Source organism: Leopardus geoffroyi, chromosome B1, assembly GCF_018350155.1.
Source record: "Leopardus geoffroyi isolate Oge1 chromosome B1, O.geoffroyi_Oge1_pat1.0, whole genome shotgun sequence".
Classification (NCBI taxonomy): Eukaryota; Metazoa; Chordata; class Mammalia; order Carnivora; family Felidae; genus Leopardus; species Leopardus geoffroyi.
In genome coordinates, this window is record NC_059327.1 from 116,511,599 (window position 1) to 116,524,892 (window position 13,294).

Genomic DNA, 13,294 nt, shown 5'->3' on the forward strand with positions numbered 1-13,294 from the left:
GACTCATGTTCATAGTAAATAAAATTAAAAAGTAAAACAAGATGAAGGCATCTATGCAAAACTATAGACCAAAGATTAATTATTATCCTTGCTATTTAAAGAACACTTAAAAATAAACAGGAAAAAGGACGATCATTGGAACAGAGAAATGGGTAAAAAAACATAATAGAAATACAACTAGTCAGTAAGTCTATTCAAAATATGTATCCTCACCAGGAATGAAAAAATATAGACCTTTATTTTTCATGTTGAATTATCAAAGTGAGCAAATGTATATTGAGATTGAAACTCTCATTCTTTTGGAGTGTTAAGTTGGTTGAAACATTCTATAAATCTATTTTAAATTATGTATTAAGAGCCTCAACAACATCCATACCCTGTGTCCTATTAATTCTCTTCTAGAAATGCCTCCTAAAGCACAAATTTATAAAGACAAATTTATATGTAAGCTTATAGAAGTAACCTTAATAATAACTTTTATTTATTGAATACTTTCTGTATCACTTGATATTTTACAAAGTGCCTTATGTGTTATTTAACCCATATGAGACTGGTAATATTATTCTCCATAAGAGTCATTCATAATTCTTCCAGAGCACAAAACAGAGAGGAATGATTAAAAACAGGAGATTCATCTCCTTTCTTTGACTGTATTATATAAGGTCTACAGAGGATAGGGAACTATTCCATTACTAACTTATATGTATTATTAATACCAGGCAAAATAATTTCAGATACTTGGAAATTTATTTCAGGTCACTTTTAACTCTGTCATTGTTTAGATTAAAAGATGGCACTTGGCTACTTGAGATTTTTTTCATATCTTTTTTTATCTATAGGCTTATCCATATAAAAAAAATCAAATCTGGAAGGAAGCACGAGTTGACATTCCTCCTCTTATGAGAGGTTTAACCTGGGCTGCTCTTCTGGGAGTTGAGGTAAGAAAGAAAAGAGGTTAGAGGTTGATTAATAATATTAAGAAAGAAGGAAGAAGGAAAGTGCTTTCTGAATAACTATTTTCCATGTTGTTAAAAAATTACATAGTAAAATTTGAGTATTAAGATTATTTGACAATTTTTAGTGAAAGGAATAGAGGAAAAGAATAGACTAGATAGAATAGAAAAATATGATTGAAGTCTTGTTAGATTTATGCTATTTAATATTTCATTTAATAGAGGTCAAATCAGAATATTTAAAATATATATCAGTTATATTGTCCTTTTGAATATGTTCATTTACAAATAGGATTGCCTATTTATAGGTAGTTCTAAGATGGGAGAAATCTTCCACTCCAATTTGAACCTTGTCAAAAATCATTAATATAATTTAGTGCCTTTTAGTACATGCTGCCGAGAGAAATAGCTACTTTGTCTTCTATAATACCTTATCTGTGGCAGTGAGAAAAAGAGAGGTGTCACATTATTAGGGTGACTTGTGGTACTAATAGAGACTTTGTTGACAGTAGTCTTGATAATGAGCCAAATCATTGCCAAATTTTTTCATTTCCTGTCAATTTCTTTGTCATCCTGCTTTCCTAGATTCTGTTAAAGATATGTTATGGATATCCATCACCTATTTTTTGGTGTGTGAGTTCTCCCAAGTATATTTAAGCCTTTTAACCCTCCATTGAAAGAATTATTTTCTTCATTCCTGATTTTTTTTGGTGAAAGTCTATAAATATCTTTGAGTTTAGTTGGTTGTTTTATGAGAATACCTATTGTTCCATACCATATGATAATAATTTGAACTGTAGAACCATATAATGCTAAAGTTCAAGATGACTTCCAAGGTCAGGTTGTCCAAATATCTCATAAAATAGATGTGCCAGAGATGTTGACATATCCTATAATATCAGAGTTTGAACCCCAAATTCCTAGCTCTTTTCTACCATTATAGTAAACCAGAGAATTAAGAAGAATCGTTCTATATTTGGTTGTATAGAACATGACCAAAATTTAAAGTGGTTTATTCAATTATTCCTTCTGTAGTGGTATAAATGGAAAATGCAAATGATCTCTTTAATCCCTTAATGATTCCATTAGGGATTCCACATGGTATTTCATTCTTTATCCCAAATCTTTTCCTCCTAGTGCTGAACTCCGTCAAACAGTTTTATTTTATTTTTGCTTTTATTTTCAACTTTAACAGGAAAATTTCTCAAGGGATGACTACCCCCCCCTTTTTTCTTTTTAATTTCTTCATGAAACTTACTATGTTTGAGATAACAATGAATAGAGCATTAAGGCTGTGCTGTGCTGTGTTGTGGAGACTGGAAGAACAGCTAAGCATACTCATTAGCTGAGTGACTCAACATATTTGTCATCTTGTGTGTATAATTCAAATGTCTGCCTAAGCAAAATGGCATATTATCATGGACGTTCATCACAGAATGTCACAGATGTAGAGAATTTTTCTAAAATGATGCTTTGGGTTTGAATGTGCATATCTATAATTGGGTGTGTTTTCAAAGATAGATGTTTATAAAAACTATATTTTGCCTAAGTTAATAATTTATTAAAGATATGATGAATTAATATATCTTCTCTTACTTTTTGCAGGGGGCTATCCATGCCAAATATGATGCAATTGATAAAGACACTCCAATTCCTACAGATAGACAAGTATGATTTAGATTTTCTTAAACAACCTAAGATAATTCTGCCAAATCTTTAACTTTTAGAAGACAGGAGGAATTTTCTTGAGTAGGAATAATCAGCAGTCACTATATGCATATAGTGGTAGAGTAAGCATAGTTCTTACTAATTATAATTTATTGAGTTAGAACTGTTCCTTAAAGGAGTTTAAGTAACTTTTCCTAATAATTGTTATTTATTTATTTATAATTTTTTTTAAGTTTTAGAGAGAGAAAGCACAAGCAGGGGAAAGAGGCAGAGGAACAGAAAGAGTGAGAGAGAGAGAGAGAGAGAGAGAGAGAGAGAGAGAGAATATCTTAAGCAGGTTTCATGCTCAGTGCAGAGGCCGATGATGCAGGTCTCAAACCCATGACCCTGGGATCATGACCTGAGCCAAAATCAAGAGGCAGATGCTTAACTGACTGAGCCACCTAGGGGCCCCAATAATTTTACTCTTTTATCTGAAGAAATTGCCCTTTATTCAGACCAGCTTATAAAGGAAGGTTTTTTGAAAACTATATTAATACATACCTTTTCAATAGAAATGATCTGCTTTTTTGTTTAAGTATAAACACAACTGTTTTGGTGTTTCCAGAGGACTAATATAAAATTTAAAAACTTCAGAAACCAGGATTATGTAGGTGGTCTGTTTTGAAATTCAAGATGCAGTCTTCCTTTTTGTTATCTTGGGTTTATTGCAGATCACTTTATTACAATTCCACCTTATTGTTTTTGCTATTTTAGATTGAAGTGGATATTCCTCGTTGTCATCAGTATGATGAACTGCTGTCATCACCAGAAGGTCATGCAAAATTTAGGCGTGTATTAAAAGCCTGGGTCGTGTCTCATCCTGATCTTGTGTATTGGCAAGGTAACTTTTTTCTCCCAATTATTAAGACTCTTTTTGAAGTATTAGGAGCATATTGAATAACTGACAATTTAAAAAATTAAAATATCAAAGTATCCTTGGCTTTGAAGAAAGTTGATACTGAAGCTATGATCTATTTTTTGAGAGAATTTTTTGTTAAACTTTGTCTAAATGCCTACTAGATATTATTTAAATGCAAGATATTTAATGAAACAATTTGCCATAATGTTGATTAGGAGAGTAGGAACAATATTTTGTGCTATTGGGATCTTTGGGGATACTTTTCTTAATGCTTATACAAATCATGAAATAATATTATACTATAAATAATTTGGAGCTAGTTGCTATTCTTGGCATTTAATGATTTACAACTTTGGTTATCATGGTTATTAGATATTAGGGAACAGGATGTCATCCTAAACTGCTCATTTAATTTATCTCTCCTGTTTTAAATAACCTTAATATTCCATATCCTTGATTTTTAGCTTTTCTCATTATTATGTTTGTAGCCGTTAATAAATTCATGAATCAGACACCCATTCTTCCTTCCCAGTTCTATTTTTTAAGTTGTTATGAACAGTAGTTTTTATATTTTATATCTCAATTTCTGACTGAACTTAAAATGAAGCTATTATTTTTCCTAGCCCTGTCCATTTTAGAGTTCCAGATCTTCCTAACAATTATAGACTTATGTACCTTCCTTCAGCATGACAACATATGAACAGTAGTATTATCAATAAAAGAAATATGTAATATGTTTGTATTTTACTTCACAATTTTTAAAAGAATTCTTTTCATCATCCCAGAGAAACTTGTAGGACAAATCTCCATCTTCAAGATAAGGAAATATGCTCGGAGATATTAAGTGATTGCCAAGATCACACAGGGTCAGAAATGGGACTGTATTCTAAACCTCCTATCAATTTTACATTTTTCTATCACTGTGTGTCTCTCTCTAACTAATAATATTGATAATAATAGCTGATTTGTATTGGGCATTTACTATGTACCAGTCATTATCAGTTACTCCTCACAGTACCCCATGATGTAATGTGTTTCTGGATGGATAATACTTATAATGCTTAATCTACATAGCAGTAATTCAGGGAGCTGAATAAGGTATGTACATATGCACTTATACTGATTTATGTTTATTGAATTCTTTCCCCCAACCCCTTCCTATCAGGTCTTGATTCGCTTTGTGCTCCATTCCTATATTTAAATTTTAATAATGAAGGTAAGCCTATTTATCATTTAAACAATCATTATACGTATTTTTCTAAAATATTTTATTCATACAGGAAAGGTTTTTGTTTTTGTTATAAGGTTCTTGCTCTCTTTACCTGGTAGATACTGTAAATTTCTGACATAATCTGCTAGACTCACTTTAGAGGATGTAAAGGATTAATTTATTACTAGAGTTTTAGTTGTGACCAGGCAGTGACTAGAAATTTAGGGAGAATCTGATTATGAATTCATCTTCTTTGGTGACCACTTAATGAAACTTTGGAGAAAAACTTGACTTCTTTGAAGATTAGCTTTAGTCTATATATACTTTCTAAACAGTTTGTAAAGAAATCAGTAGTGCTCTTGTATCTCCAAAGCTGATCATTTCAGTCATTCCTTGATGAAGACTTATCCTTCCTCTTGAACCCATACAGTACTTTGTATTTCTGAAAATTTATCTTGTGTAAGTTTTGTATTTTAGTAATTTATACAGTAATATAGTAACCCTTTCTTTGGTTCGCAGCTTTTTTAAATGGTAGGGTTTTTTTTTTTAATTTCCTGCCCCCCTCTTATAATGCCTCTTTTATAGTAGGATTCTCAAAAAATATATGTTAAATTTAATTGATTCTAATCCCCAACGATATCACATACAGAGACCATTACCCTATAGAATATGAATCTCTAGAAGTCTCAATCTCAGAATCTCCATCTTCTCAAATTCTATTTCATATGAGAATTTATAAAGATTTCAGAAATAGAGATAGCACAATCCCAGAAAACTAAAATTTCACTATTAAAATAATTTTTAAAGTACACTGCTCTTCGAAATCAATATTCATTAATCTAGACCAGAGATTTTGCTACGTTTAGTTAAGCAAAGTCTAGTATCACATGCATCGATCCTAGAATAAGAGATCTGTCTTTGAAAGAATAATTTATGACTAGAGTTCCTAAATCCAAAGTTCTCAGACTCTTTTGTTTGTATCCAGAAAAATAAAGGATCTTAAAGTTGGTATAGCTCATTAATAATGATCATTTTTAGAATTTTTTTAAATTATAAAGTTCTAAGTAATAAAAGTTTTTATTATTGTGGGATGATTGCCACACTAGTTTGAAATTGAAATTTAGTAGGGTGGTTATCTTTTGTTGTCCAAAATGTTTTCTTTATTTTTAAAGGAAAGAGGGTTTCCCCCACCCTTAATTTTGTGTTTCTATCAATTGTTAACATGACTGTTGTTTAGTAGTAGATTCAAGGATTATGTGCTGAGTAACTGCTCATCATTTGCCTCATTAACTAATTTACCATATATCTTTGCCTATTCTTTCTTAGCCTTGGCTTATGCATGTATGTCTGCTTTTATTCCCAAATACCTGTATAACTTTTTCTTGAAAGACAACTCGCATGTAATACAAGGTAAGCAAATGTCTTTCCTTGTTTTTTTACAGAGAAAATACTTACGTCAAAGGATCAATACTCAATTAAATTTATGAATGTGACCCAATAAAATATGATGATAATCTATCACTAAAACCCATTAAGAGACCATTAGGTTTAGTCTTTCTGTCAAATCCATAAAGAATTACAATATTATTCTAATGACTACTGTAACCAAAGACAAGTATGTTTTATAGAAAGGAAGGTGCTTTTTGCTTTTAGATTAGTTAGTAAAGCCATATAACTTCAACAGTCATGTAATGCCAACTTCTGAGAATTAATGAAGTTATGTATTGTAAGAGTGTATCTTTTATTAATTGAGATGTGTTCCATACTTATCTATAGTTTCCTTATTACCTTTATCAGTGATATTTATTATAGAATTGTCAGTATACTCTTTAAGATTCCAGCAATACCAAAATGAGTGGATTTAATAACACCTTGAATTATACTAAGAGATTTCAGACGCTATACAATGCAAATAATTTGTCAAAATGTGACCAAAACAAACTGAAAAGATTAAAGGTAGAAAATATTTAGGTGAGTATTTGTATATCACAAAACGTGATTTCTTAATCTTCAATTAAGTATAAGTAAGAAATAATGCTGTTATTTTTTTAAACTAACATGAACCCATAATATTAATTGGTCTCTCATATAGAAGGGCCTGGAAATAATACTTTTCCAAATATATCAGGCTTCTATTAAAGCATAGTGCATAGCTAGATGCCTGTACTTTAAGAAAGATAAAGATATTTGGAGAATCATCAAAAAAGCAATTAAAACAGAACTTATCAAATGCATCGGCTAGCTCTCAGAGGACCATATTAGAAAGCTTCTATTACATTCGGTTTTCTTTTGGTTCTGTATAGCTTCCTGTTTCAAAATACAGAAATGATTTAACTCTAAAAAGTTTCATTTTTCTAGCAACTATTTCATAATACAGATGAATGGATGTGTTTTATATTGATAATGAATTTCCAGCTTGAAAAAGATGTGTTTTTATACTTTGACTGTAGACTTCTTTAATACACTCTAAAAAGGCTTATTATACAAATAAATAAGATCTTGTTTCATATATAAAGATAAAGAGAAACCATAGTGTACACAACATGAATTTGGAGGAACTAGTCAGAAAGGCCCCCAAATATCCTTAGTTTGTTAGATTAATCAGTAATGTATCTTAACATTTAATACTGTAATGAAAAGACTATACTATTATTTAAGGTTTATTTTTGTAAGTGTTAATTTTCTGTTATAATTTCTATAAATTTGTGTTTGAAATCTTGAATTGGTAACTAATTTTAAAGCTTTTCAAAGCTATGATAAATGTTCTTTAATATTATGTAAATGTTTCATGTATATTTTCCCAGGAAACAACAGTCAAGGTGTTTATTTGTTCATTTTTTGTATTGACCATATACGTTACATAAGAAAAAAGCAGTCTCAATTAATTTAGTGTTCCAATAATTAATTGTTCTGCACTGACTCTGCCAGGCACTACTAAAGGAATAGAAGTTCTTAGAGTTAGTAACATTCAGTCCTTTTCCAAGGGATTTCATAGCCCAATATAGGAAATAAATGTGAAAATAACTACTTATAAGTCAATGAAATAAATGTACATACTACTATATTAGCACAGAGGATGAAGTTGGGGAGGTTATTTTATGGTATGTTTATTTTTTTAAACTGTCTTCTTTTTAGTGGCAAAAAGAAGAGATAGCATGTCTAGAAAGGTTTCATTAAAGAGGGATATTTATGTATGAATTTGAAATCTGAGTAGAAGCTTGCTTGGTGAAAAGGGATATAGATATTCTTTAATTTTTTTAATACTTTTTTTTTTTTTTTGAGAGAGAGAGAGAGAGAAGGAGGGAGGGAAGGAGGGAGAGAGAGCATGTGAGCGTGAGTGGGGGAGAGGCAGAGAGAGGCACACACAGAATCTGAAGCAGGCTCCAGGCTCTGAGCTGTCAGCACAGAGCTGACGCGGGGCTTGAACCCACAAGCTGAGAGATCATGACCTGAGCCAAAGTTGGATGCTTAACTGAGCCACCTAGGCAGCCCGGGAGAAAGACATTCTTAAGACAGAGAACATGTAAGAGAACTGCAGTAAAAAGTTCCAAAATGGGTTGAAAAAACAGTGAGTAGTAGAATGCCTGAATTCCAAAAGAGAGCTAAAGAAGGAGCTGAAACAGTATACTGATTATTGGTTACTAAATTTTATGGAAGAACAATGCTTTATTTTTCTTCCAAATGTTTATTTTAGGCTTGGAATTAGAAATATTCAGTTCTCATTTTAGTGTTTTCCTTCTTGGTTTGTCCTCTCCTCCCCTTTTGTTAGATGGTATTTTAAGCTTTAACTTCAAATTAACATTGATTTTTGATTGGCATAAGTAACACATGAACACTTTTTTCCCCACAAGTTTTGGAAAAGCCTTAGATCATATAAAGCCAATCAATTCAATAGCTAATTGTAGAATTGCATATTCATTTAGTCATTTTATTGCCTCTACAGAAACCAGAAGTTTCTATATTCAATAGCAACTTTAAATGTTATTTGGAAAAAATATTTGTTTCTATAATTATATACTAATAGAACTTGAAATATTTTTATTTAAAAATTTCTAATAAAATATAGTATTTACATGGGGTGCATGGGTGGCGCAGTCGGTTAGGCGTCCGACTTCAGCTCAGGTCACGATCTCGCGGTCCGTGAGTTCCAGCCCCGCATCGGGCTCTGGGCTAATGGCTCAGAGCCTGGAGCCTGTTTCTGATTCTGTGTCTCCCTCTCTCTCTGCCCCTCCCCCGTTCATGCTCTGTCTCTCTCTGTCCCAAAAATAAATAAACGTTAAAAAAAAATTTTTTTAAATAAATAAAATAAAATAAAATAAAATATAGTATTTACATACTCATCACAGTCTAAAATGCTTTGTCTCTTAAAGAAGAGAGAAAAGTTATCTAGTCAAGACATCCTGTTTTCCTTAATTGTATACCATATGATGTGTCCTATAACGTGTTACCTCTAGACATTTTTAAAAAGGTTAAAAATTTAATTACTTCTAGCCTAATGGGACATACTTTTTTTTGGCACTATCAGATTATCCACAGTGGTGTTACTATTGAGTTATAAAGTATCAACACAGGATTTTAAAAATAAAATACTGGTTAAACAACTCAGGGTTGGACCTCTAACTAAAGATTACTAAAATTTCTCTTAGATTCAGAACCTTAGAGTACCAGTTGGATTGAAAAAGGTGGAGGGATCTGAAAGGGATAGATTGGTTTGAGTTTCAGAGATATTGGAAAACAGGCTTATAACTCACTGGAAAGACATAATTTAGGCTAGTGAAGAGAAAAAAAGGCAGCTTGAGTCCAGTGAAGAGAGGCAGCCATTTAATCATTAAGAATGGGAACTCATCCTTTGTGGAAAACCTAACTATACTTTAATGTCATTTTGCATTTAAGAAGGGAATAACCCAGAAAACTGGCCTATAAACTTTTAAACTGTTCTTTGAAGTTATCCTGCTCTGTGTTGTTCACCAAAATAGCCATTGGAATTTTGCCACGATGTTAAACATTCTTGTACTGTTTATAAAACTAAGGCGTATTCATACTTGGACCAGTTGGAGGATGTGGTTCCTACACATCAGAAAGGGAAAGGAATACAGAAATGCCAAATAAACTTAGGAAATAAAACTGGGTGAAATAGGGGATAGTATTCTGTTTACCTGTAAGATGTTTCTAAATCCTTTGGGGGAAAGGATGTTATCATCTTCTCTGTAATGTCTAACATTTAAAGTAGTGCAACACATAGCCACAGTGGCTATATAACTAAATTGGATATTTTTCATAGTTAAAAGGTACACTAAACCGCACCAGACACTGTGCCTAAGGCAGCAACTGGGACTCTCCCACGTAAACTTCGATGTATGGTCACACTGCATGTAGACATTCAATAAATTTTGGGGGAGAGAAGGAGGAAGGAAGATAGACTAAAGTCTGTTACGGTCTAAAAACAGGAGTATAATATAAATCTCCTTATATGTAACTACAGTATAAGTGTTATGCATTTAGGAAAATGGTGCATTTCTTATTTTGGGTTGAATACATCTTTGTCGTGGATGGCTTTAATGATAGGATATTGGGAGATAGTAGAAAATACATTGAGTATACAGCCTTGCCATTTTCAAGAGTGTCTTGCATCACGTGAGTAAAGACATTTTTTTTCTGAGACTGAAAATATTCTACCTTTACTAGAAATATGAAAACCATTAAGTGAGTTTGTTTGTAGATTTAGCAGAGCGGGGTACGTATGCAAAAAATAACTGACAAATGTAGCCCTAAAAATTATCTTTCCCTTTTTTTTAACCCACCTCTTCCTTTATACACATAAAGGTTGATACTTGTTCTTGTGACTTTACGCAGTAAGCCAAATTTTACAAGTAGCAAACTTTGTAATGGGAGATCATCTAATTTGGGTTCATTGGCAGTGAAATAACTTTGACTTCTTTTGAGTGCTGTGAGTCAGAATGTCACCAAATAAATTCATTTGGGCACATTTTAGTTGACAAGAGTTTTATGACTCTTTGCAAATTTATCTATACTTAACCATCTTCAAGGTAAAACGAGCAGTGAAAATAACAAATAGTTACAGAACTGAGAATGTCGTTTTTGATAGGTGAGCAGAGGAAATCTTTTGCTTTAAATCTATCCCCTATCATCCTTCTTCTTTCCTTACCCTGGCTAAGAGAATGAAAGAAGAAAGACTAGTCAGAAAGGAAAAAATAAGGATATCCATGTGTGGAAACTTTCTGAAATTTCATCCTGTATCCATTTTATGAAATTGTTTTTGAAAACAAACATGACTTATTTATAAACAGCTGCACAAAAATATGATACTGTCATATGAAATCCTTACACTGTCATTTAAAAGTATGTAATAAATTAAGCTGTTTTAAAGGAGAAGTATAAGAATTTTTAATTTGGAGGGATTAAAAGGGAAAATAATTTTATTTAATATATAATTGCAAAAAATAAAAGGTATAAAGTTTCATTAAAACACAAAAAAATTTTTATTAGACATGATTTGGGGCAGGAGTGCAACATGAATCTTCACTTGAAGTTTAAGGGGAATTTGTGTAAATATTTTGATTTTCATGTTAAAGAATAACATTTACCCTTACATACATCACCTATTAGTTAGGAAACACTATTTAGGGGGGTTATATTATGGCTCTAGATGTATATCTTCATTATTAGAAATCACAATTAGAATGTTTATGAACATTATAAGAGTCAGCAGTAATATCCTTGAAATTCTTTGTTTTATTTTGACTACTGGTCTGTTTTTCTGTACTACCCTTAAATTCTCTGAGGTTGATTTCTAAATCAAAGGACATATGCACTTCAGATTTTTTTTAACTTGGGAACTTTTAAGTGCATTTTTTTTTTTTTTTTTTTTGAGAGACAAAGAGAGACAGAGCACAGGTGGGGGAGGTACAGAGAGAGAAGGAGACATAGAATCCGAAGCAGGCTCCAGGCTCTGAGCTGTCAGCACAGAGCCCGACACAGGGCTCAAACCCACAAATTGTGAGATCATGACCTGAGCCGCAGTGGGACACCCAACTGACTGAGCCACCCAAGCACCCCTTAAGTGCATTTTTTAAATAACTTGAAAATATCACATAGTGCTGACTTCATCAGTTCTATCATATCCCACCTTTAAAGAAATTTTTCTAAATGTAACAAACCATAGTATATCTCATTCCAAAGCTTGTCCCGAGCAACCAGTTTGTGCCAACCTTATGACTTCTGTTTCTATATGAGATAATACATAGTACATAATAATATATAAACATGTATACATATTTATTTGTATGTATTTTATAAAAAAATACATATATATTTGTATTTTATACATATATATGCAGTTGTAACACATATCATAAATCCAGCTATTTGTATTTGGCAGAATGCAAGGAATATGTTTTCATGATGGATTAGGTTTCTTCAGCTGATCCTTAATTAACCATGTAATACCACATAATAATTATCTTTTATCAGGTTCAGATAAGAATGATATTTAATAAACTGGAGCATATCTATGGAGAATTCCTTGAGGCACAGTTTTTCTGGTTTAAAATGAAATGTGCTTGGGGCATCTGGGTGGCTCGGTCGATTAAGCATCTGACTTTGGCTCAGGTCATGATCTCACAGTTCATAGGTTCAAGCCCTGTGTCGGGCTCTATGCTGACAGCTGGGAGCCTGAAGCCTGCTTCAGATTCTCTCTCTCTCTGCCCCTCCCCCACTCATATTCCATCTCTCTCTCTCAAAAATAAACATTAAAAAATTTCTTTAATGAAATGTGCTTTTTAAAAGTTAATAGCTGTATGCTTTCATGAACATATTGTTGAATGCTTATGATTATTGGTATTGCATACTTCTAGCTTCTGGGTAAACTAAGACTGTAAACATACTATTGCTAATTAGAAATAGAAAAAAAAATTAAAGTTAAACCTGGAAGTTCCCTGGGGTATTGGGGTCTGACCCGAGTTTTCACTTTAATCTGTAACTCTTGAAGCTCATGTGAATTATGCCTTTCTTGTTCTTAGAAGGAAAGATGAGACAGTGTGTAGATAGAATGAATGCTATTGGTATAGAATAAACATGAAATCAAGAAAAGTATTAATCAAATACCTATTCTTTACCTAGAAACCATGGGTAGAAGTTCAAATTAGATCTGAAATTTGGCTTTATCATGGTATTGAATACAGCACTGCCTCATCTTTTCTTTGTGGCCCTTCTTGATGCTCCTCTTTGTAAAATATGTATCATTGATTATAGGTAAATAATTATAAAATTCATTAGAATTGGTCATTAGAAGCAGGGGTTTTTTTGTTTTTTTTTTTTTCAAATTTTTATTTTTATAGTGTAATATTAGTTTCAGGAGTAGAATTTAATGATTCATCAGTTGCATATAATACCCAGCAGAAGCAAAGTTTTAATTGAGGAAAAGAGGGGAAGGCTACTTATACTAACAGATTATCAAGGATTTAGTAATATTTCTTGAAATATTAAAAATAAGGTACTTTAAGAACTAAAAAAATCAGACATTATTTTTATAGGTTATTTTCA

The 13,294-nt window shown here is 32.0% G+C and overlaps 1 protein-coding gene across 9 annotated transcripts in view; it reads left to right on the forward strand.

The window, feature by feature from the left end:
• The window catches only part of TBCK (TBC1 domain containing kinase), a 220,534-nt gene that overhangs the window by 94,292 nt on the left and 112,948 nt on the right, over positions 1–13,294 (forward strand). For all 9 annotated transcript variants that reach the window (XR_006710750.1, XM_045471153.1, XM_045471148.1 and 6 more), the window contains 5 exons: positions 840–938; positions 2,559–2,621; positions 3,378–3,504; positions 4,688–4,738; positions 6,059–6,142. Coding sequence is in view for 8 of the 9 variants with exons in the window: in XM_045471153.1 (XP_045327109.1) it covers positions 840–938; positions 2,559–2,621; positions 3,378–3,504; positions 4,688–4,738; positions 6,059–6,142 (424 nt within the window). In the remaining variant the exon portion in view is untranslated. The remainder of the gene's footprint in view (positions 1–839; positions 939–2,558; positions 2,622–3,377; positions 3,505–4,687; positions 4,739–6,058; positions 6,143–13,294) is intronic.